Raw genomic sequence first — 24679 nt, forward strand, 5'->3', positions numbered from 1 at the left:
ATGTGCGCTTTAAATTTGAGAAACAAATCTGTGCGCTTCCAAAAGCCATCCAGGACACCAATGACAATGCACGTTACAAGTGGCCTGGTCTCCTTGTTACTACTGAACTCAGGTCGCAGCTGCTCCTGGCTCAAAAGCCAAGAGGCAAGTGTGAACAGAAAGGATAGGTGCTTTAATCAGAAAAGCCAGCAATCTGGGGAGAAGGTGGATTCATGTCCTGAGATGAACTCCAAAGATTTTGTGCATTCACGGTACGTTTTCAAGGGAAAAACGGATGGGGGCACAGAGTCTCAATGAGTCAGGGAAGCAGGAGGGTGGGTTCAGCGTGGTCCTCCACCGCTGCAGGCTGGCTGACTCTTCAGATATTATCTTGCCTGTGTGAACCACCAGCAGGACTGCTCAGAGGGCTGTTCTGGGTAGAGAGTGAGCCACACTTTAGCTGCTAAATTCTTCATTCTTACCTCTTTTTATCTAGAAGAATCAACAGGTCAGGCTAGGCATGGTGTGCATTCAGGAGAGCCTAAGACAGGAGTTAGTATCACTGCCTAGGGATCTCATTCCTACAATTAGGTTTTTAACGTTCGAAGGCATAGAAATGGGCAAACAAAAAAAAAAGAGCAAAAAAGCCACTTTCATCCCTAAAGGGGTCCTTCCACCTTCACCAGAAAATCCTTAACCTGAAATGCTGCCAGAATGGGATGTTAACTGATTTGAACATTAGTTCTGTTATGTCTGTGGTCCATTCTCTAGGACTAAGTTGATATGAAGTGAAATGACTTGAAAAGATAATAAAAGAGAGAAGAAAACATGAAGAATGGGTTACTATGAACTAAGCTGAGCAGGGGGAAAGCAATGTAATAATAAGAGGGGGAAGTGAAGTCGCTCAGTCGTGTCCGACTCTTTGCGGCCCCGTGGACTGTAGCCCACCAGGCTCCTCCGTCCCTGGGATAGTCCAGGCAAGAGTACTGGAGTGGGTTGCCATTTCCTTCTCCAAAGAGGAGGCAAGCTACCTTAAAAACAAAATAGTTAATAAACCAAGCGCTTAAAACACGCTGGGCATCTTACAAAGCGTTTGAAATACTTGATTTAAATCTCAACACAAACGTTAGAAGTGCCACCTTCAGAAACTGATTTCCAAAGTTTGAACTGGCTATGATCTAAATCATCAAAACGTGGTGTATTATTTTCACAACTGTGTGTTTTGATACACAATTATAAACTCCTGCTGAAGGAATGTCTGTGTAAATTCACAAGCATTTTGGAATTGGGCTCCAAAAGTCAGGGCCCATCACAAAGAGAAACAGAATTAAGGTCCTTTGGATTCCACTGCTGCCTGCATCCTTCCACCTGAGATAAAGGAAAAAGAAAAAAGATCAAACTTCACTTGATGCAGGAAGTGCAGGTCACACAGCTGTCTACACTGTCACACTTCCGTGTGAAGAAACTCTTTTCTAGCAGAAGTGAGACTACCCCAGGGCAGGTGGTCCTGGGCAGGTGCTCGCACTGAAAATAGCGTGAACCCTGCAGTTTGCAGCCTACCCGACATCCGGGCTCAGAGCCGCCTAGACCGAGGGGGCGTCACCGTCTCAGCCCCGCGCCCCGCCCCGGACCCGCCGGCGGGGAGGAGTTCGGAACCGAAGAGGAAGCGCGGGATGGAGCTGCGGCGCCTCTGGCTTCTCTGCTGCTGCTGCTTCTGCTGCTGGGCCCCCTGCGCCGCCCTGACCCCGCCGCTCGGCCGCCACCCGCTCGCCGCCTTCCGGGTACCGCGCACGCCGGGGGATCCCTTCCCGCGCAGCCAGTCCCGGGCTGGGCGGAGGGGCCGCGCGAGCCCCGCCCCCGGGGTCGCCGGCCGCTTCCGGTCTCGGGGCGGAGGGCGGGGCGCCGGAGCGCAACAGCCTGGAGTCGCCTGTATTTTCCAGCCCGGGGGAAGGATGGGCTGGCCGGAGGTGCCGTTCGAGCCAGTCCCGGCGGGTTACCAGCCCACTCCTTTCCCGGGGCGGGAGGTGGGGCTGGGGCACCTGGGCGCCACACCCGGGGCGGGGAAGTATCTCAAGCCCTGTCCTGTCCTGGGGCTGAGGGGCCACGCGAGCGCCGCCCGCGGGGGTCGCCTACCCTGTCTGGTCCCCGGGCCGGGAGAGGGGGCACCTGAGCTCCACCGCGAGGGGTTGCACGCCCCGCCTGTCCCCGGGCTGAGCGAGATGGAGGGACCACGCCAGCACCCCCAGGAAATACCTGCGCCGTCCTTTCCCGGGGAAGGGGTGGGGGGCACTCGAGCGCCATCCCCGGGGGGGTCGCCTAAACTCAGTCCGGCGACGCGCCCGGGTTCAAGACCCGGACTCCGTCCTAGGGTTTCCCAGGGCATGCTGACCCACAGATTGGTCCTCCTGGAAGGATGTGTGCCTGAGGGTTTATACAATACGTCCCAGGTTGCCTACTGATTATGTCCAAGCTGGTCCTAATTGAAAAGCACAGCCTCCAGGCGTTCTCTCAGCCTCCCCAGACTGTGCATTTCAAGAACTGGAACCAGAAGTAGGCGGCAGAAACCTGGCCGTTTTCCCGAGGGGGGACACTGATCACCTCCTCCTCAAATCAGGATTTTATCGTCCAGGAGCCAGCATTCAGAGCTCAGGGAATCCTGCCTATTTATGATTTTCCTGAACCCAGGCTCCTTGGACTAGCGCACACCGGACAAGTTCATCTGACTTAGTGGAGACTGATTTAGAGAAGGGGGTAGGGTTTAATTTCCTTTTCAGATTATTTTGAAAGGCTTCATAATCTCAGATTGCACCCCAGCTTTAAAACTCAGGAGCACACCAGTTAGCTGAGTATCAATAAGGTTTTTCCTCAAACCAAGGAAGCTGCAAGACAGAATGATTTAGAGTGTACCTCACTGTGTTCTATTAATATATGTCGGATACTATTTAATAGTTTTAAATTGTAAGAGGTCATCATCATGGTTTAATTTTGCTGTCAAAGAAAGTTCATTCCTAATTGGGAAGTATGAAGTCAGTAATCCTGCTGCTTATTCGAGTTGTATTTATTCTTTATCCTAGTGTTTTCTTGAGGTTTGCCAGAGATTCTGAAGCTGTGCACCTTTCTACCCCTCCTGCTGGTCCCCTGGAGCCCCAGTGTGTGGGAAGTGCCAGCCTCTCCTGATTCTATTTGTATTTTTGCCCAAACCAAGATATTTATTTTTATCTCCTACTTACTGCTCTAGCTTTCAAAACCAGAAGCACTGGTATAATCGCTTGAGAACAAAATTTCTGTCCTGTGTCTCTTCCTGCCCTGAGCTTAGTGACATGTGATGGTGAAGTAAACCCCTTTGGGGGAAAATAATCAGTCCCACCTATCCTGGTGGTATGTTCATTGACTGAAGAAATAAAAGCACTGCAGTACTCCTCAAAAATATATTTGAGGATTGGAATCACAAGGAGGCCAGAGTAATGAATATATCTTAAATATGTGTTATTTGTATAATTTGTAATTGTGTGCATTTGCTCATATTATATGCTCATACTAGAGGCCCTACCCAGACAATGGCAGCTAGGAAATACAGCTAGCTGTTGTCAAGAGAAGTACAAGAGTGCTTGTTGGAAGACGTAATTTCTCTTTTAAGTGGAGGAGGGCAGAGTGATGAAGATTTTCAGCACATTTTAAAAATCTTCAGAGAGCCTGAAAATTTTCCAAAGCAATTGCCCCTGGTGGGACTTGACTTCATGAGATGTTGTGACTCCTTTCCACACTTGCTGGAAACTGTGTTTGAACCTAGATGGCTGTTTGAACCTGGAGCAGACTGGACATGAACAGGTAGAAAGGGCCTTGCTTGAGCATTAGGAAGCATCCCTCCACCCTAACAAGAGGGACTAACATGTGTTGTGACTGATGCTCAGTATAACTCTGGAAAGCTTTACTCCTTAAAATTATGTCAGATTAGGAGTTAGTTGAGTTGAAATTCTCTGTTTACCTATCTAGGGTAAATTACGGACAGATTCTAGGAAATTCCCTGGCTCCATAATCAAGTTAAAATTTTAAAAGTTTAAAAATTAAAAGAGTTATAAAGTGCTCTCTGTGTTGTGCTAGGGAGAACCTATAGGTTTGAGGGTGAAAAGTAAATATGGAGGGCCAGGAGCTGTAGTTTTTGGCTCTTTATATCTTATTTAGGGAGACTAAAGAGGTCTCATGTCTGCAAATGCATTGATGAACAGTGGCTTCTGAAATGTAGAGTGGAAAGGTATTCAGGGAACTGCAACTGTTGACACATTTGGAGAAAGGGTCTGATTGATTAGTAATTTTTTCATGGTCTTAGGTTCACGGTGAAAGGTTTTGTGCCTGCCTTACCTGTTTTCCTAAATTCACTGTGAATATTCCGTGAGTGGAAGTTAGGTGGCATCTGTGATCTTTGCTCACAGACTGTTATTCAGTTACTGCTGAGTGAAGACCAAGCTCCTCCTGGGATGATTATGGGATGCCTATCAGGAAAACTGACAGGGAAAGGAGGGGATAGCACTCACCACCCCGCCCCCAACCTTTTCACTTCTTAGAAGCTTCTGGTGCTCAGGAAGCCCCTGCTCTTGTTTCACACGCCTGATCCTTATGCTGAAACCCAGCTGTGCACTGACCTTTATTCCTGCTCCCTATTTGACCAAGAGCAGCTGGTCTCCTGACCACTTTGGGGCTACAAACCCAATAACGGAACCAATGACTGTTGTATGTACTCACTTCAGAATAATGTTTATATGCCAGTGCACATGTGATTTTGCCTAAAATTTCAGAAGCTTCATTCTTAAAATGCTTACCTTAATGATACATGCGCCGGTTTTTAAAAAATTAAATTATACGTACTTGGAGGCATGTTTGTTTACATATAAATAGATCATTTTACGATGAATGATCCTAATGAATGAGCCACAGCCATTTGCTATTAACAGCCCCTGAAGATCTGAATTATTTCCTCCAAATAAACTTTATCCAGAATTCTTTAAGCCACAGTTTTCATCTAACTGAAACATAAAGAGGTGAAAATGATGTAAGAGACTCTTGTTCAGGTGGTAATTTCTAATGGTTCTAGCTTAATGCATATACTGCCAAAATTAAAATATACCAGAAACTTGAAATCTTGGGTCAAAATTTATTCATTCATTTGTTCATCTGTCCATCTATTTATCTAGTACTTTAACATTTACTATGTATAATGTGCTGACTTTGAAAAAAAAAAAAGCACAGTATAAGAGTTTCAAGTTAAGTTTTGTTTGGGGCAAAATGAGAGCAATAGCATGGGAGACTGCATCTTAGATAGCTCTGAGAAACTGCTCCAAAGAGGTAGCGGGGGAGTTTAGTATATGTGTAATTTTAGTGGAAAGGGAGTACATGCAATCAAGCACATATTTTTTGCAGAAGGTTTCTGCAATCATGAGGAGCAGATGTCATCATGTAGGAGATGCAAGAATTGGGCTCATAAAATCGGCTCCTGAAAATACCTGTCTGAAGAGCTGTCCTGCCAACTTTTCCTTGAGCACAGGCACGTCATTTCTGATCTTCGCACACAACTTCTTTTGGGGGTGTTGAAGGTCAGCAGCTGAAACAGCGCATGATTTAATCCTTCTAGAGGAAGATGGCATGCATCTGTGGCAAGTGCCAATTTGTAGTTGATGATGAGATGGTCTAGGTTTTCTGATTGATTCAGTGGTGTACAAGACACAAATGGATTCTGTTAGAAGTTGGCCTCTGGTCAAAGTAGGCATTTCATCAATTCCTTCCTTCAGGTTGATCAAGTTTCCTTTCATTCACTGCTGAGAGTCCTTATCATGAAAGGATTATGAACTATGTCATGTACTTTTTCTGCATCTATTGAAAATATCATATGGTTTTCCTGTTTTTATTCCATGAGTAGGGTGTATTATGTTGATTATTCAGATACTAAACCAACATAGTCTCTTTTAATGGACCTCACTTGGTCATGATCTATTGTCTTATAAAGTTTTGAATTTGATTTGCTGATTTTTTTTTAAGGATTTTACATCTACAGTCATGAGGGCTATTGGTGCATATTTCTCTTGCCATGAGGTGTTTCTGTCTGGTTTTGGAATCAGGCCTTATATAACCAGTTGCAAGGGGTTCCCATGAATGTGTGTGTACAATTGGTAGTGGCATTTCTTTTTTAATTTTATGGAATTCACCAGTGAAGCCATCTGGGCCTAGAGTTTTCTTTGTGGGATGATTTTCAGTTAGGAATTTAATGACTTTAGTTGATAAAAAGTTGTTCAAATTCTCTATTTTTGTTGTATCCAGATTTGGTGATGTAGGTCTTCCTTGGGGATTGTCCATTTTCCATAGGTTATCAAACTTGTTGGCAGTAAGTGCTCAAAATATGATTCTTCTAGTGCCTGAAGCATCTTTGTGGTCCTTCTTTCCTTCCCAATAATGATGATTTATGTGTCTTCTCTTTCTTCTTTTTTCTTTATCACAGGAGTCAGGACTGAGAAAGTGCAGGGGAGGGGGCCTCAGGGAGAGCATGTGACTGGAGCAAAGCTCTAAGCTGAGAGAAGGGGGAGAAAGGGCCTGGGAGTGTGCCCTGGACACCTTGCAGGCGAGGGCAGGGTCAGGAAGCCATCGGGATGCATTAATCACAAACCAACCTTCAGGGGAGCCCCTTCCCCTAGTAGGACACCTGAGTGCTTGGTCGTGGGCCAGGTTGTGGGAACCCGGGCCTCCTCGCTGCAGTCTGTCTATGAGGCCCACCCTCGTGGCTGCATGTACTTTCCTGTGCATCCATAAAGGTCCTGCACCCTCAGGACCTCCATCATCCCTCCAACTCGCAGTGAAGTCCAGGATGCCTTTAAGACCTAGGAACCCTCTGAGCTGCTCAGCAGTTTGCAGTCACTGGCTTATATTTGTCACACACTCACTCTGTGGTCCAGTTCTATTTTTAGATGTATACGTCTTCTTCCCAAATTATATTCAAAGCCTTGCTTCATCAAGATTATCTTTTGAATGCCTGAAACTTGATAGCTGTTGATAATTTCATAGATTAGCAATCCTTCCACATATGCTCAGTAAGGAAAAATACGATCATGATAAATCCCAGGAATAATTTGCTTAAAAATAAACAGCTTATGCCGTTTGCAGCAACAGGAATGACCCTAGAGATTATCATGCCAAGTGAAGAAAGTTGGACATTGAAAGCCAAATACCCATATCACGTATATGTGAAACCTAAAAAATGGTACAAATGAACTTATATATAAGCTAGAAATAGACTCACAGACATAGGAACCAAATTTTTGGTTCCCGGGTTGGGGGCAGGTATAAATTAGGAATTTTGAATTAATGATATACACTACTATATATAAAATAGATAACCAAAAAGGTTCTACTGTATAGCACAGGGAACTATATTCAATATCTTGTAATAACCCATAATGGAAAACAGTCTGAAAAATAATTATATATACATATGTAAAAAAAGTAGCTTAGAGCTATCAAGGGCTTGATGTATATAAAATATAATTATGCGTTATTCAACAAAAAATGCTAATTAAGCATCTCTTATGTGCCAGGTGTGTGCTCAGTGAGGAGGAAACGGCAATGAATAAGACAGACCAGCCTGGCCCTCATTTTGCTTATAGGTTTATGAGACAGACACACAATAAACATATAAGTGAACAAGCAAGTTTAGAGTAGCTGAAGTTAGAAACTTAATGAATGGTGGTCTCTTGAAGCTGTATTTACTCCACACAGTTGGTTAATACTAGCAAATGGAAGCTTGTTTGTGTAAAAGATGAGCCTAACATACTTACCACAAAATTCCAAGTGGAGGAATCTGTAAACAAGGATCTAATTTTCAGACAGACAAACCAAGCCATTTTCCTGGGACATTTCCAGGATTGAATCTCTTTCCCAAAGCCTTTTACCCGAATGAAATAGAGATCTCTGTAAAGCCCAGATAGAACCACACTGATTTATCCAGTAGTTATTTATTCCTTTTTTCATGCTTCATTCATTGTTCTAAGACAAAGATAAAGATCACATAACTACTTACTGGTTACAATTCCTACTAGTGTCTGGTATTTATTTGCAATTTATTTTCTTTTTTTCACTATATTAAATAAGCACAGTTAGTGCTTTGAAAATTCTTGGTAAAGAGGAATTATAAGTGGATAAGACATTCCTTTCCCAGCCTCAGAAATTATTCCTAAAGTCAGATAGTATTTTTAATACACAACATTTATAAATCTAATCTATTATTTTAGGTGACCTTTCATTGTGATCCACAGGAAATAAATCAAGCTTTTACTTTTGCATCTGGAAACTATTTCTAAGTCAGTTATATGCACATTGCTCCAGAAAGTTAACATAGGTGATAGAAATTGATTTTTTTTTTCTTCTAGGAAAGTCTTAGTAGACAGCGATACTTGAATTCTTTATTTTCTCATGAAAACTCCACTGCCGTCTATGGAATAAACCAGTTTTCTTATTTGTTTCCTGAAGAGTTTAAAGGTATGGACTCTGGGGTTATTAGCTGATTAGTTTCCTGATTTTGTTTCCTTAATTTTTAAGAATCTTCAGTTGTGAATCTAGTAAACTGAGTAATAGTTAACATTGATTAAATACTTAAAAGTGTCAAGCAAGTACCTGATGCTGACAGTTGGAGAAAAAAGTTCATGGCCACTTTCTTCTAATAATCACTTAAGAACTAAATACTATAAATGCAGACATTTTCCTGTGGCTCTGAGAAATAGCACCTCATCCCTCCTCCAGTTTTCTATGCTATTTCTGTTCGAGACCCCCCCTGGTTATGATAAAACAGATGTCAATTATACTCATTTTTTATTGACCTGCTTCTGTCAAACCATTTCATGTGACAACCTGGCCCTATTGGAAGAATTCTCATCTTTTATAGCTTTTGTCTACTCCATTCCAATTATGGAAAAGAATAAAAGGCAGACTTTATCAGAAGCTCCACTGTTTCTGTTGAAACATCCCTCTGAAAGGAATCCCTGTAATATAAATTTGGCTGTCCTTTCATCTTGTGTGTGTCCTCAGCTATTTATCTAAGAAGCAGCCCTTCCAGGTTTCCCCGATTTCCGGCAGAAGAGTACACATCCATCTCCAACCTGTCTTTGCCATTAAGATTTGACTGGAGGGATAAGCATGTCATCACCAAAGTGAGAAACCAGAAGACGGTATGTCTTAGGTTTTTTTTTTTCTTTTTAATCATTTTAGGATGGGAGTCACTTTTGGGGTCAAGTTCAATCAAACTTGGAATGGAACCATCCTTTCAGTAGATGAATTCACACCTCGGTTATCACAAAACAATGAGAACAGGAGACCACCCCCCCTGGAGGGAGGAGGCGCTGTTAGGCCCAGCTTCGCTCAGGGGATGAGCTCTGGGGTGTCCCTCTCTGCCTGCCCGGCCCCCACTCAGACTCCCAGGACTCTGCAGAACAGCGGGTGGAAGGCTGAGAGAGGGGAACATGACCAAGTTAAGTAACTCAAAAGGGAAACAACTTGAAATCAGGCGCCTGGTCCCTCAGTGCCCCCTGAACCCTTGGGGCCATCCCTTGAGCTCCCTCAGAGACCCTGCCCCCAGCCCCACCCCTGCAGAATCACACACCTTTTATCTGTGGTCCTTAAAAAAGCTGTCAGATCTGCTTTGATATGACATAGACGTGCCTGGAAATTACCAACTGTGCAAAATCATAAAATGAAAATGAAAGGGATTGTAGGAGAAGTGAGGTTAAGACTGCACTAAAAATTCATGACACATTAAAAAAAAAAGAACCAGAAAGTAGTAAAAGTAACAGCACAGTTTTATCTGTGTTAAATGATAAACAAATGTGTAAGCCCTGCAGTAAGTGCAACCATTTACCACCATGTGATATCACTTTTATGTGGAATCTAAAATATGACACAAATGAACTTATCTACGAAACAGAAGCAGCCTCAGGACACAGAGAACAGACTTCCTCTTGCCAGGGAGGAGGGGTATAAGGGGATGTATTGAGAGTTTGGGGTTAGCACATGCAAGCTATTACATATAGAATGGATAAACAACTGAGTCCTACTGTACAACACGGGAAACTGTATTCAATGCCCTGTGATAAACCAGAATGGAAAAGAATATGAAAAAGAGCGTGTGTGTGTGTGTGTGTGTGTGTGTGTGTGTAACAGACTCACTTTGCTATACAGCAGAAGCTAATACTACATGTAAATCAACTATACACAATGAAAAGATCAATTTAAAAAATGCAGCCATTTACCTTGCAGAAGTCCTGGGTGTGCCTATTAAGATTATCTGGAATCAGGGAAAGCAGAACCCCAGATGCAGGTGGGGGTACTCATAGCCCACAGTGAGCCATCTTGCTGGCAGACACGAGAGGACAAGCGCGTGTGCCCTGCACCCCTGCCAGGCGCAGGGATGTCAGCTTACCAGGAAAAGTTGACCCCTAACTACAGGGATGTGGGCTCAGTTTGTCTGCAGTGGGAACCTCAGCAGGTCACTCCAGCGTCCTCTTGTAAGGCCAGCATTTTGGATCCAACAGTTCCCCAGTGACCATCTCATTAAGATGAACTCCTTCTGTTTCTCAGATTCTGTATTTGTTGTTGTGCATTGAAATAACCACCATATCATGTGCTTTATTACTGGATTCTAATGAAGAGTGATGCAGTTTGCTTACGGTGTCTTAAAGTAGAACTTTTATTTAGAAATCTTTGTACTAAAGGAAAGATGTTTTGGAGCAGCCACCACCCTCTTGGGGCGGCAGTAGGTGGGTGACCTGAAACAACCTGCATTTACCTTTCTCAAGGGGTGCAGAGCCTGCGGTAGCCTCCCTTAGTGAATGCGGTACTCTCCACATGCCCTGGAGCGAGAGATGTAGATAAGGCCACGTGAGATCCCTCAGAACTTCACTCCACGAGGACCACCAGCCACCCTTCCTCTCTTTCCTGCAGCAGCTGGTGCCAGGATTAAGGTGGTTCCACCCAGTTTCAAATCCCACTCTCATCTCTGCCTTTCCTTCGATTCTTTCTTATGTGAAATTCTTGATTCCATTCCCTTTCATTCCTTTGTTCTAGTTTATCCAATAAAAGCAAGTTAAGAGACCCAGAGTCAGAAAGATTGTTACTGAGTATTTAAATGAGGAACGATTACTGTGGGTTCCTATATTTGGGACATTACCTGTGTGTTCGTAATCCTGATGGGCTAACAAGTCTTTTATCCAGGTCCTGTGCTTATCTGTTAATGAGAACAAATACGCACTCTGCTCACCTTTTCCCTGCCTTCTGCCCTTGGAAGGGGAGGTGTCGGAGGGCAGAGCAGAGTGTCAGGGTAGAAGCACACACACGCTTTTTCATGTTTTTTCCATGACGGTTTATCACAGGATATTGAATATAGTCCATGTACTATACAGTAGGAACTTGTTTATCCATCCTATAAGTAATAGTTTGCATCTGTTAATCCCACGTGCCCTCTCACCCCTCCCCCACCCCCTCCCCCATGACACCTATGTTTGTGCTGACTTGTTTTTTTAAAAAGAACATTATTAGTCCAAGTGTTTTCCTAATCTCTAAAGTTCACTTTTATTTTGCAATGTCAACTGGCAATAGTGATACTCCCAAGTTACCTTTAATGAATAGTACATTTGGATGCTTATAAGAGAATTGAATTGAAAGTCAGCAGGATTGGCCTTTATATTCTGTAGGCCTCCAGATTCTGCTCACTTGAGTTGATCATTTGTGTTGTCAGAGATGTCGATAGACATGATTGGCACATTGTTAGATAACAAATGTCATTCTGTCTCTGCTTCTGTCATCATTCTATCTCAGTGTGGTGGATGCTGGGCCTTCAGCGTGGTAGGTGCAGTGGAGTCTGTGTGTGCGATAAGAGGACAGCCCTTGGAGGCGCTGAGTGTTCAGCAGGTGATAGACTGTTCTTACAGCAACTACGGCTGCAACGGAGGATCCCCACTCAGCGCTTTGTACTGGCTCAATAAGGTGAGTGGCTCTGTGGTCTTTTAAGCTGCTTGTTCACTGTGCATTCAGTCTGTCATTTACTCAGTAATATTTTCAAGTTTGGAAATGTAGCTAACCAGAGCTTGAATTAATCCAAAGATTTCCCAGATACCTGACTATGTATATTTAGAAGTGGGATCTTTAGGAGGTAATTGAGGTTAAATGAGGTCATAAGGGGCTTCCTTGATGACTCAGCAGTAAAGAATCGTCCTGCAATGCAGGATACACGGGAGATGTGGGTTCGATACATAGGTTGGGAAGATCCCCTGGAGGAAGAAATGACAACCCTCCCCAGGATTCTTGCCTGAAGAATGCCATGGACAGAGGAACCTGGCAGGCCATGGTCCATAGCATCGCGGAGTTGGACATGACTGAAACAACTTAGCATGCACACATGAGATCATCAGCCTGGGGCCCTAATTTGATAGGACTCTGACAGAAGAAGAGGATGAATAGGGCAGGGTCTCTGACTCCCGTATGAGGACAAGGTGAGAAGGTGGCCATCTGCACCTCAAAGAGAAAGTTCTCACCAGACACTGACCCTGCTGGCACCTTGACCTTGAACTTCCAGTGTCCACAACTGTGTGAAAATAAATGTCAGTTGTTTAAGCCCTCCACCCCAAAAAATAAGAATTGCTTCTGTGTAGGTCAGCCATCAAGAGAGAAACCAAAGTGTGAAAAATCTTACCTGCCATCTGTGTTCAGAAAAATATTTATGTTTATTCCCTAGTATTACTTAGTAAATGCTTTTTCTGCAGATGACCCATAAAGATGACAGTGTATGATTATTCATTTCCATAGAACTTCTGAATGCCAGGTTAAAAGGGGACTAGAAGGAAATGGCAACCCACTCCAGTGTTCTTGCCTGGAGAATCCCAGGGACGGGGGAGCCTGGTGGGCTGCCATCTATGGGGTCGCACGCACAGAGTCGGACACGACTGGAACAACTCAGCAGCAGCAGCAGAGGTCAGCTGGTTGGGTGCCTCTGTGTAGATGCAGAACTGAGCCCTGGGAGGTGAGACCCTGTTGCCAGGTCAGCAGCTGAGACGGGCAGCACCCTGGCCCTCTCCCCACCTCCCACCCACCCCCAGCACACCCTCTGACACTGTCCTGGTCCATCAGCAGTGGTGTTGAAGCCAGTGAGGAAGGTGCTGTTGTGTACTGTGAAAAGCTGTCAAGACAGAGTTCCCAAAGTTGAGCATCTCTCTCTTCTTCGTTTGCTGTGTCTGGAGTCACCGCCAGATGAATGGCACAGAGAACAGTGATGGAAGGATGCTTGTGAGCATAATGCATGACCTCAAAGACTTGATAACCTAGAGCCAGAGCTGTGGAAGGAAGATATGTATGCTCTTATACCTTCAAGAGAAAGATGACCAGACTTTATTATTGAATCAGTGGAGGTTCTAGGAACAGGAGATATAGAGAAAACAGGAGCAAAAGACAAAGACAAATCGAGTTTAATTACCTAGTGAAGTGAAGTCGCTCAGTCGTGTCCGACTCTTTGCAACTCCATGGACTGTATCCTACCAATCCTCCATCCATGGGATTTTCCAGGCAAGAGTACTGGAGTGGGTTACCATTTCCTTCTCCAGGGATCTTCCTGACCCAGGGATTGAACCCAGGTCTCCCGCATTGCGGGTAGACACTTTACCATCTGAGCCATCAGGGAAGTTTCCATAAAAAACACTTAAAGTTTTAACTTAAGATTTTCATAACTCAAAGAATACCCAGATAATGAACTGTGACCAAGTTGAATCTTAGACTCCTTGTAGTAAGTTCTGTTTGATCTTTGACACAACCATGTGACATAGATTATGTTGAATGACGCTTTTCTTTCAGCTGCAAGTCAAGCTGGTGAGAGATTCAGAATACCCATTTCAAGCCCAGAATGGCCTCTGCCGTTACTTTCCTGACTCACATTCTGGATCTTCAATCAAAGGTTATTCTGCATATGACTTCAGGTAAATGTCTCCTCCTATGGTTTTCTCTATGTTTCTTAAGTTATTACCTATTGACTGCTTGGAATTAATAAGTTGATTGGCAGCATTGCTTCATACTTTTAAATGTTTTAAAATACACTTGATTCCCTGGTGGCTCAGATGGTCAAGAGTCCGCAGGCAATGCAGGAGACCAGGGTTCCACCTCTGGATGGGGAAGATGCCCTGGAAAAGGGAATAGCCACCCACTCCAGTATTCTTGCCTGGAGAATTCCATGGACAGAGGAATTTGGTGGGCCACAGTCCAAGGGGTCACAAAGAGTCGGACACAACTGAGTGACTAACACTTTTATTAGAGAGAGGAATTGACATTCACCATGGAGGTCTATGGATAGTGTTTCTTAAATATGATATACTTTTTTTCCATGTCTCTACCAACAGAAATAATGCAATTAAATTAACGCATTTAAATTCATTTGAAGGTATAATTGATACTTAGCACCTCCTACCAAGTTTCAGTATCACAGTTGCCCTTAGCGCATTTCAGTCTTACTCTTGAATTAATGATAATAGTAAAAACTTGCTTTCTGTAGAGTCTGAAGCTAATGGCAAGCAGTCTTACTTACCAAGAAGCATTTTTGAACCCCCTCTGTGTTCCTTACATTTTTCAAGTCCTCGACTGTCAGAAAGATGTAAAATGAAGTTTTCCTATTAGAGGCAAGTGGCATTTCCTATTAGAGGCAAGAGTATATAATGGGGCAGGTGACGAGCTCATCCTGCAGGCGTGAGGGATGTGGGGATGGGTGTGGAAGGGACTTGTGTGGGAGTGGGAAGGGCGTGATGACTTGGGGTGGGTTCAGGGGAAACAATCATTTAAAAATGCTTTAAAAACACATGGCACTCAAAGCCAGCTAAAGAACCATTATGACCATTTTGTTTAGTGCAAAATTGGTGCTGAGGGATGAGACACAGAACCATCCAACTCCTTGCTCCATTTTTTAGAAATATGAAGGAAGCTTTGAAACAGAGAAAGTAAAAAAATTAAATTTGGCTAAGGTGACAGACTGGTCTACTACTTACTGAATATAAAAGCATCTCTGGGTCTAGATGGCATGTCCCCATGGAATCTGAAAGAAATCATGAGTGACTCTGGATCCTAGAACAAAGTGGAACCCACACCACCATCCATGTGTCTGAGGACGGGCTGACCATCCCCTCGGCTCCTGGCTGCCGGAGCAGCTGTCACCTGCCAGCTCAGTCCCCAAGGGCAGGATGCACAGAATCGTGATAAACGGGCAGGGTCCCTGGGCACAGTGGTCCCCACCTCCCTTGAGGGTGAAGGTCACATACTTTCTAAGTGAGCAAGTGAGCCCCTATGCTGCCAGATCCTGGAGAGTCTAAGGTGGGTGTGTGCACAGGATCCTCCCGAGGTTGACAGTGTGATCAGAGAGAACTCAAGGCATCCCTTGTCACAAGGAGCAGATTGAGAAAGTTAGGGAGAAATAAAAGAATAATGGGCATCGGTCTACTTTAGAGAGACCAAGCGAAGGTGACTGCAAGATTCATCTGTCCTTGGATCAGAAGGCAGAGGCCGCTGTGAAAACCCACCCCCCCATCACACAGAATATTAAACTCTGAGAACATGGCGCCAAGCTAACCACATTAGACTCTCTCTGCAAGAATACCTTCCTTTGATTTATTCATTCATTCAGATATTTTACTGAACCCTGTTTCAGGTTCTGGGGATTTGGCAGTGAACACAGCGGACAAAAGCTCTGCCCTCTGGACTATATTTTAGTGATAGAGACAAGCAGTAAACCAAAGAAATAAAAATATGAATGGTCTGCTAGATGAAATAGCTCTAAAGAGAACTAAACAGCCATGAGGTAAAGAGGAAACAACAGGGGTAGGAAGTTGCGATCTCAGGATGGAAGCCCAGGAAGGGGGTTCCTGGAGAATGTAACATTTAGTGAAGACTTAACTCTGCAGCTACCTGGGGAAACACAGCTCCTGGCAGAAGGGATTGTATGTGCAAAGGCCCTGTGGCAGACACTGGTCTGGCATAGCTGTAGATCAGTGAGGAAGCCCCTGTGACTGTCCTGTCATCTCGTGTGGCGTCATGTCATGGAGAGACGCACTAGACTGGAGGTGATGAGATGACAGAGGTCGTCAGGGAATTGATCTTGGGGCAGAGTTGGACGAATGGTCTTAGATGTCTTAGATGGGATGGAGAATAAAGCCCCACAGGGCGTATTGAGGGATATCTGTGAGGATAAGAGAGGAGAATGTCAGGCAGGACTCTGGGATTTTTCCCTTAAAGACTGAAAGAATGGAATTGCCAGGCATGAAGTTGGAAAGTCTAAGACAGGAACAGAACAGCAGGTCCTCGTGAGACAGACACACAGAAAGTAATCCCAGGAAGCTGGGAGGACTAGGGTGTGAAGCAGAACCAGAGAGCCAAGTGTCCTCAGGAAGCAAGTTAGTCCTGGGGGTAACCTGGTTCTCAGTCCCACCAGGACTTCCAGAGATGGGCAGACTATGCATGTCAGAAATGACGCCCCACCCGTGTTAGCATACATCATCTCCCGGGAGTTTCCCCTGACCTCTATATTTACCATCATGCTCTCTTAGTTTTTTAGTATGCCCAGACGACACCAGCCCAGATCATAGCTATCAGCCAAAAAGTTCACAAAATTGTCTTCTAGCTCTGAAAAGATATATTTGCATTTAAAACCCTTCTGAATCCTAAAAGCATAATCTAGCCTTAAAAGCAGAATGATCATTCATACACAGGCTGCATCCTGCATTTTTGCTCATCAGAAACAGACCTCAGGAAAAACATTTCAGAAGCCAAACTAGAATAGGAACATGACTATTTAAACAAATAAAAAGAGAAAGAACCTATCACATATAACTAAGGATGGAAAAACTAGGATGCCGTAGTGAAGATGAAGTGTAAACCCATGTGCTCATCAAGGGTCTGTAACAGGTAAGACTCGCCCTAATCTCCAAATCTTTACGACGGTAACATTTAGGAGAATTCTTAAAGACTGCAGGATTTGTCTCTTACTGATCTGTGAAAGTGATGGTAAGCTCATGGAATATGATAGTAGTTCCATATTGGGCTAAAATGGAAATAAAGATACTTTTTGGAATATATTGTAACTTGTGTCTGGCCCACACCTTTCTGAAAGATGAGTGACAACAGTTCTGGGGCTAAATGGAACTTTTCCCTGGAGCCTTTTCCTGCTGGTCTAGACCACAGGTACCCTCCTATTTCCTGTTTTCCAGCAACTGTGAAATCTTTCCTGGTCCTCCCTCAAGCAGAGATCATAACTAAACTGTTTCCATGACCCCATAGCGTTCACCGCCTTCTGCAATTCCCTCAAATGTCTCTCTTTCATCCTTCTCCTTCCCTCACACCATCTCTGTAAAATGATCTTTGATTTTACTGGAATAATTTACTGGATAGCTTTTGTTATCTTTAAAATGTGGAGACAGTTGTCTTCTGGTTAATATGGAGAGTATCATGTTTGTCACTGTTGTGCTACAAAACATTCCGCAAACTTAAATAAAATAGACATTATACACTAAAACCTGTGCTGAAGAAAATTTGTTTATTAGATAACTTAGAAACGAGGGAAGGACACAATGTTTATTATAAACCTGGGGTATAATTTATGGGTCAAGCAGGCTATGAAGTCTATGCCTATAATTGTATCTTTATGTTGATTCTGAAGGTGGGTACAGTGGCTGTGGCATGAAACTGGAATTTGAACCAACTCTGTGGAACCTCAAAGCCCATACCCTAGCATGTTCTCCTCCAGAATTTTATAATTTTGACTCTCTTTAATGTTGTTTTTACAGCAGCAAAAATTAGAAATGCCTGCTTGTAAATCTCCAAAAACATTGTCTCTTTAACAGATAATGTGAGTGATTGTTTAGAATGAACTTGTGGTTTCTATTTCAGCAAACCCCATTGGTAGGCACTCATGTTTTTCCCTCATTTGTGGACACAATATTCCCTTGATAGAAACTGGTCTACAGCTGGCAGGATGAGGGCTTATCTACTTTTTCTAGCCACTAATCCACCATACTTTGCTACAGCAATAAACTATCAAATGCTATCTTAATGGGCTGAAATATCAGTAACTTGGCTTCAGTGTCCTACACCCACAAAGCTGACCTTTAAAAATACAATTAATGGTTTAATTATGTACTTTTAAGATTGATGAAGGCTACATGTTATGTAACATCAGACTTTATCAATTCAGGTCCAGGTGGGAAGGCAGAACTGCATGCCCTGCTGTCTTCCCAGTTCAGCCCTAGTTCTCCTGGCATCTTAAGATCCCTCCTGCCCTATAACTACACTCCCCGCCCCCCACATTTTTGGGTAGCTCTTTTCTATAGTTTTCTTTATTTGATGTTCACTAACCTAGGCTGTCTGTTCTCTTGATTTTTACTTGGTGTGGCAGAGATGATGAGATTCACCACATCCAGGCTTTCCACTCTCCTTATTAAGAGAATCACTATATTTTAGCATGGTACTTTGTCAACCAGCTATAAAGTTTAATTTCCCATCTTCCTTAAAACTAACCTTGGCCGTAGGACTGACATCTAGCCAATGAGACCCATGCAGATGTGTGCAGAATGTGTGATCACTTCTGAGATCTCAACAGGGACATAGCACCTCCCATTTCTACTTCTTACTGTCTGAAATATGAGTGAAATGGCTGGCACTCTAGCAGCCTTCTTGGATCATGAAGTGATCTTGGGAATGGAAGCCTCATAGAAGAAGAACCCAGATCCTGGTATCCTGGAGCCCATAGTGCTCCTGGACTGCCAGTCTTCCAGACTTCTTACAGCCTCCTTTGTTTAGAACTTGATAATTGCCACCAAACCTACTCCTTGCCATATACAGATTAAATACATGACTTTTGTAAAACATTTTTACCTTGGAAATTAAACTTCTTAACCAATTTTTTTTTCTTTTGATAGTGGCCAAGAAGACAAAATGGCAAAAGCACTTCTTGCCTTGGGACCTCTGATAGTGGTGGTAGATGCCATGAGCTGGCAAGATTACCTGGGAGGCATTATACAGCATCACTGCTCCAGTGGAGAATCAAATCATGCCGTCCTTGTAACAGGCTTTGATAAAACAGGTGAGTGCTGATGAGACGTGACTGATTGCTTTGCAACTTGAACCCCAGCTTGACATGTGATTCCATCCTTTAAAATGCTGAACCTTGGTCCTCTTACATCTAAGTTCTCATGAACTTTACAACTTTGCCATAAACTTCCAGGTATACACACCCTGCAGATCCCCTGGTCAATTTTTGGTAGATGCCGTGTTAAAATTACACTAAATTCTTGATCTAAATATTGGACATTCTCCATCTGCAATGTTTAGGATAATTGCTGGGGAAAGAGAAGTGCTTATTATTTCATCATACTTATCTAACAGTTCTTTTCCTTTCCTTTTTTCAAATTGCTTGGACATGTATATATATATGTGTGTTTTCATTTTATACAGTAAATATAACAAGCAAAATGAATTCAAACCCCTTTTCCATTGATTGCAGTGTGACACTGGTACAGTTCAGTTTACTGGCTAGTTTGTTAGCATTTTGTTAGTTTTTTTTTTTTGTTTATTTGTTTTCTTAAAACCACTCTACTTTTCAGGAAATGTTCAGTCATGTCTGACTCTTTGAGACCCCATGAACTGTAGCCCACCAGGCTCCTCTGTCCATGAGATTTCACAGGCAAGAATACTGGAGTGGGTTGCCATTTCCTCCTCCAGGGGATCTTCCTGATTCAGGGATCGAACCCACGTCTCCTACATCTCCTGCATTGTCAAGCAGCTTTTTTACCACTGTGCCACCTGAGCTTTAAGTGAACATTCTTTCACCACAGCTATGTTCTCCAGGGTCTAAATTATATTTTGTAGGAAGTATACCATACTGGATTGTACGGAACTCTTGGGGAACTTCATGGGGCATCGATGGCTATGTCCGTGTGAAAATGGGAGGAAATATTTGCGGTGAGTCTTGAACTGATATTGAAAATTCCAGGCTCAATGTCAAGAAAGAGACTGCCCATAATATGCATTCAGGGTTCTCAAACCACTGTTACAGTAACAATGGTCATCCTTCAACTAATGATAAAAATAAAATAGTGTTTTTTAAAAAAAGACACTACTGCACATAATCATGTTTTTAAGAAGGACTGTAATAAAAAACCAATGTAATGAGCAGAACATTACAAGATATAGCAATAATTTACCAAAGTTAACTACTTCCAAAAACCCACTTAAGCTGAACTGCTCCAAAAAATGTCTCCAATTCCAAATTTGCTTTTTATAACTATATGACTGTCCATTATTTTATGTATTATAATGCCTACCTTAGGATCATCAAGAATCACTTTTTCTTTGTATCAAACTGAGTGAAAATCTGAGCATTTGTGTTGTTTCAGATTTAATATACCTCTTGCCATCTACAAAATTCTAGCAAAAAATTCTGTTCCCTGGAATTGAGAGGCTTAAGAAAATACCAGACACACTCTTTTGTTGAATAATAACATTTTTGTTAAAGAACAACAACTTAAAATAGCTATTTAAGTATTTCAAATGTATCCTTAAAATCTATATTCAAACCCTATTCTAAAACTTTTGATCTGGAAAATCAGCAAGTTTTCTGAATTGAGTTGATCCAAACTATATTGTGTATGAGAGCATTTAGTTTATTTCTCATTAGTTCTAACAAATATACAACTTTTTAAAAGCTGTGGAATGCCCCAGGTTGTGATATTTATAATAAAATAATAGTCATTTTTAGATGTCTTTATAGTTAATTTGGCATTGCTACTGAAGTGGATAAAATATGAAACAGTGGTCTATTGCCCATAGCTGGAGCACAGTTCTCTATTTGAAAGTGCAAAATTTGCACAGAGAAATTAGAGCAATGAAACAAATATGCTAATTTAAGCCAATCCCCTTGAATAGGACCAAATAGATTTTTTAGCTGAGGAACAGTTTACTGAAGCTCTTACAATAAATTCTGAGTTAAAAAAAAAGTTATGGAAGATTTTGGGAGCATATATATTTTTTTGCTTCTTCTTTTATATGTATATGTAAATATATATGTATGTAAATACATATATGTGTATATGTGTTACTTTGGCTGTGCCGGGTCTTCTATTCAGCCTGCGCGCTTTCTCTCGCTGTGGCACGTGGTGGCTTCTCGAGTTGCAGAGCGCGGGCTCCAGATCAGGCTGGCATGGTAGTTGCAACATGCAGGCTCAGTTGCTCCACAGCATATGGGATCTTGGCTCCCCAACAGGGGTTGAACCCACACCCTCTGCATTGCAAGGGCGTATTCTTAACCACTGGGCCACCGGGGAAGTCCCTGAGAGCTCATATTCTGATTCAGTCTAGCAACAGCAGCTCCATTGTTCCACTAAATGGCAACTAGAGCGTTGCAGCCAGAGCACCAGACCCCAGCCACGCCTCTCCTTTCAGCATCCCTGAGGGGCTTTGCAGGTAGAAGGCTGATGTGGTTCCTGACCCCTTGCTACCTCCAGTTTATCTCTGACTGTGGAGGGTGGTGCCTGCATCTGGGCTGAGGGGCAGCTGCTGCTAAAGCTCTAGAAGGAGAGTTGCAGGAACATGATTCAGACACTGGTTCATCTTCACCTCGATCATGACTCTGTTCCCTGCCCCCACCTCTCCCAGCCCCCAGCTACAAAGGGTGGTTGGGATCATTTCTTTCTGTTCCCCCATTAAGTCTGCACACTCTGCCTGGATAGTCATTATATAGGAGCCCACATCCTTTCCAAAAGTATTTCCTGAAAGTTAAATCCCTGATATGATCACATTACTCTCATGAACAACCACCGAAGGCAGGTGGCAATTCTGTGGCCCCAAGAAATTTTAAAGACACAGCTAATCACAGACAAATCCAGTCTTCAAATAGGATGTTTCATCGCTTCTGCCATGGCATTGTGATCCCTGCTCTTTCATGCTAAGGAAGCATCACACACTTGTGACTGAAATTTTGTTGAAGTTCCAGTCTTAGAATTTAAAGATTTTAAGTTATATTTAAAATAATCCTATAAATTATTGTATTGTCTCTAAAATATATACGAGTGCATTCCATATTTCAGATACATTCATCTGTTCAGTTAATAAGTTTTGAGTTTTTTTTAATAATGTCTTGAAATAAAAACATTAAGCATCTCTGCTGATATCTGCTTTTGATGTTGCCATGTTTATATGGACAGGTAGCTAGAACCAGTAAGCTATTTTCTTAGTAGATATTAACTTTCTGAACCCAAATCAAAACTGTTTTAATATTTAAAAGAGATGTAGTGCTCAGTTCAGCAGCACATTTACTAAAATTGGAACAGTACAGAGAAGATTAGGATGGCCCCTGTGCAAGAATGACATGTGAATTAGTGGAGCATTGCATATCTTTCGAATGGAGAGAGTAGCATGGAAACATATACACTACCACATGTAAAATAGATAGTCAATGGGAATTTGCTGTATCACTCGGGGAACTCAGACTGGGGCTCTGTAAAAACCTAGAGCAGTGGGAAGTGGTTGGAGGTGGGAGGAAGTTTCAAGAGGGAAGAAACATATGTAGACCTATGGCTGATTCATGTTGATGTATGGCAGAAACCAAGACAATATTGTAAAGCAATTATCCTTCAATTAAAAATAAATTTAAATTTAAAAAATTAGTGATGAAGGGTTAAATCATAGTGGTGCATAAGAAACTCATTCACATTAGTGAAAAAAAACAGCATGTAAAGAATAAATAGAGTACTACCAATGATTTCCTTTTTTTCTTAGGTATTGCAGATTCTGTTTCGGCTGTATTTGTGTAACGTGTTTGCCACATTGAGTCGAATACGAAATTGAAGGTTCGTGATTAGAGCTGACACTTCATTCTTGGCGTTTCATCATTATGCTTTTGCAACTTCCCACAAAGACAGGTTCTAGGACCTGGTCATGTTGAAACGAAGCCATGAAAATTTAGAGAGAGGTGGACTGCCCGCCTCTGCAGGAAGACCAGCACCACGGCCTGGGAGGAAGACTGGGAACAGTTTCCTCCTGGGAGGAAGGTCAGATCAGGAAGTGTTTTAGGTCTCTTCGTTCTGAAGCAGCTAATATCTGGTTTTGTTTGATTGTTGCTTCTGTTTGTCCTTTGCTTGTTTTTAATGACATATTTCCAACAGGATTAAAGAAAGGATAAGCAGTCCTTTTCTTTTATGGGATTCAGTCACCAGCCTCAGCTGCCCCTACACACAAGAACAGCCAACCTAGAACTGTTTGTGCCTGTCGTAGAGGTGTTCCCAGCCTCCCAGAGGGAATTTCATAAGAGTTGTGAAATGCCAATTGCTTTTCCCCCCAAAAATGGTGCTCACCCCTTGACCTGTGCAGAGGTCATGTAGAACGAGCCAAAAAGACAATCACTTTTTAAGACAAATGATTGAAACTAAGTAACCCACATGACAGCCATGTAATGGGAAAACCTCAATTAGCCTTGCATGAGAGACAATGTTATTTGAGAATTCTCACTGTCAGTAGGATTTCAATGCAATTTTTTTTAATGTGGACCATTTTTAAAGTCTTCATTGAGTTTGTTACAATATTGTTTCTGTTTTATGTTTGGGTTTTTTTGGCCTCATGGCATAAGGAACCTTAGCTCCTGGACCAGGGATCAAGCCTGCACCTCCTGCTTTGGAAACACCAAGCTTCAACCACAGGACCACCAGGGACGTCCCTCCAGCACATTTTATTTCCTCCTTGGTTCTCCCTGGATTGAGGAGCAGTGGGCCTTCCTATATTTTCTCACCTTTTCTCTTACTCTCAACTGCAAAACTTTAAATCTTCCTCATGGTCTGGCTTCCTTGGCTAAAGTCTCATTTTTTACCTTCCGTTTCTATTTGATAGCCATTTATTTGACTCCAGTAGTCTCTAAGGCTTTGTCCATGTCAGGACCTCACCTGTCTGCTCCTCTCGTGTGGAGGCACCACTCCTTTCAAAGTTCAGTCTCAGTAACCTGAGGCTGTATTAGCCAAAATGTGAGCTCCCCAGCCCCTGTTTTTCCAGTTTTCTGCTTGTTTTTCGCAGACTCCCATCCTAGCTACTTTTCTGTGCATCCTTTGAACTTTCAGCTCATCCCTGGTTCTTAAGGTCATCTCCTCTCTTGCTAAGTCAGTGTGGCTGTGTAAGAACCTCAGAGCATGAAAGCTGCTCTTCTGATTGAATATAAGTACAATCGTATCTTGGGAGTTAACACAGCTGCATCAAATACTGCATATTTAAGCATTTCCTCTCTAAGATTCATGGTCATTTTCCAATCTCAATAGAAGCAAAATTGTAAAGGTAGCAACAACCACTGAAAACAATTGAGACATCCCATTTTTTTCTCTCATGGTTGGCCTTTATTAATCTCCTTATTAGAAAAAGAAAATCCACAACAGGACACTATTTCTTTTCCTTACACCAGCCAGAAGCAGTTTCAAATGAATATGTGTTGACTCAGGTTTAGAAATGCTTCAGAATGAAAATTGATATTTGATTAATATTCTAAATATCCAACTGTACCAGAAAGGAATATGTCTTGATTGTCCTAGTTTGTGATGATGTACTAATTCTTGTACAATGTAAATGATTTTCTGATACTCTTTTACAAATGATATTTTTAATTACAGAATGATGCATA

General features: G+C 42.6%; 1 protein-coding gene and 1 non-coding gene across 2 annotated transcripts; both read left to right on the forward strand.

Moving 5' to 3' along the window:
• CTSO (cathepsin O) lies at positions 1-24679 on the forward strand. The gene is made up of 9 exons (XM_070474657.1): positions 1-251; positions 1442-1760; positions 8388-8496; positions 9043-9182; positions 11824-11991; positions 13849-13970; positions 18945-19108; positions 19894-19986; positions 22801-24679. The coding sequence occupies exons 1-9, from the start codon at positions 1-3 to the stop codon at positions 22833-22835; spliced, it is 1401 nt and encodes a 466-aa protein (XP_070330758.1). The 3' UTR covers positions 22836-24679.
• LOC139037876 (U6 spliceosomal RNA) lies at positions 22314-22420 on the forward strand. The gene has a single exon (XR_011490830.1). It is a non-coding gene; the product is annotated as a U6 spliceosomal RNA (small nuclear RNA).

This window comes from Odocoileus virginianus, chromosome 12 (assembly GCF_023699985.2).
Source record: "Odocoileus virginianus isolate 20LAN1187 ecotype Illinois chromosome 12, Ovbor_1.2, whole genome shotgun sequence".
NCBI lineage: Eukaryota > Metazoa > Chordata > Mammalia > Artiodactyla > Cervidae > Odocoileus > Odocoileus virginianus.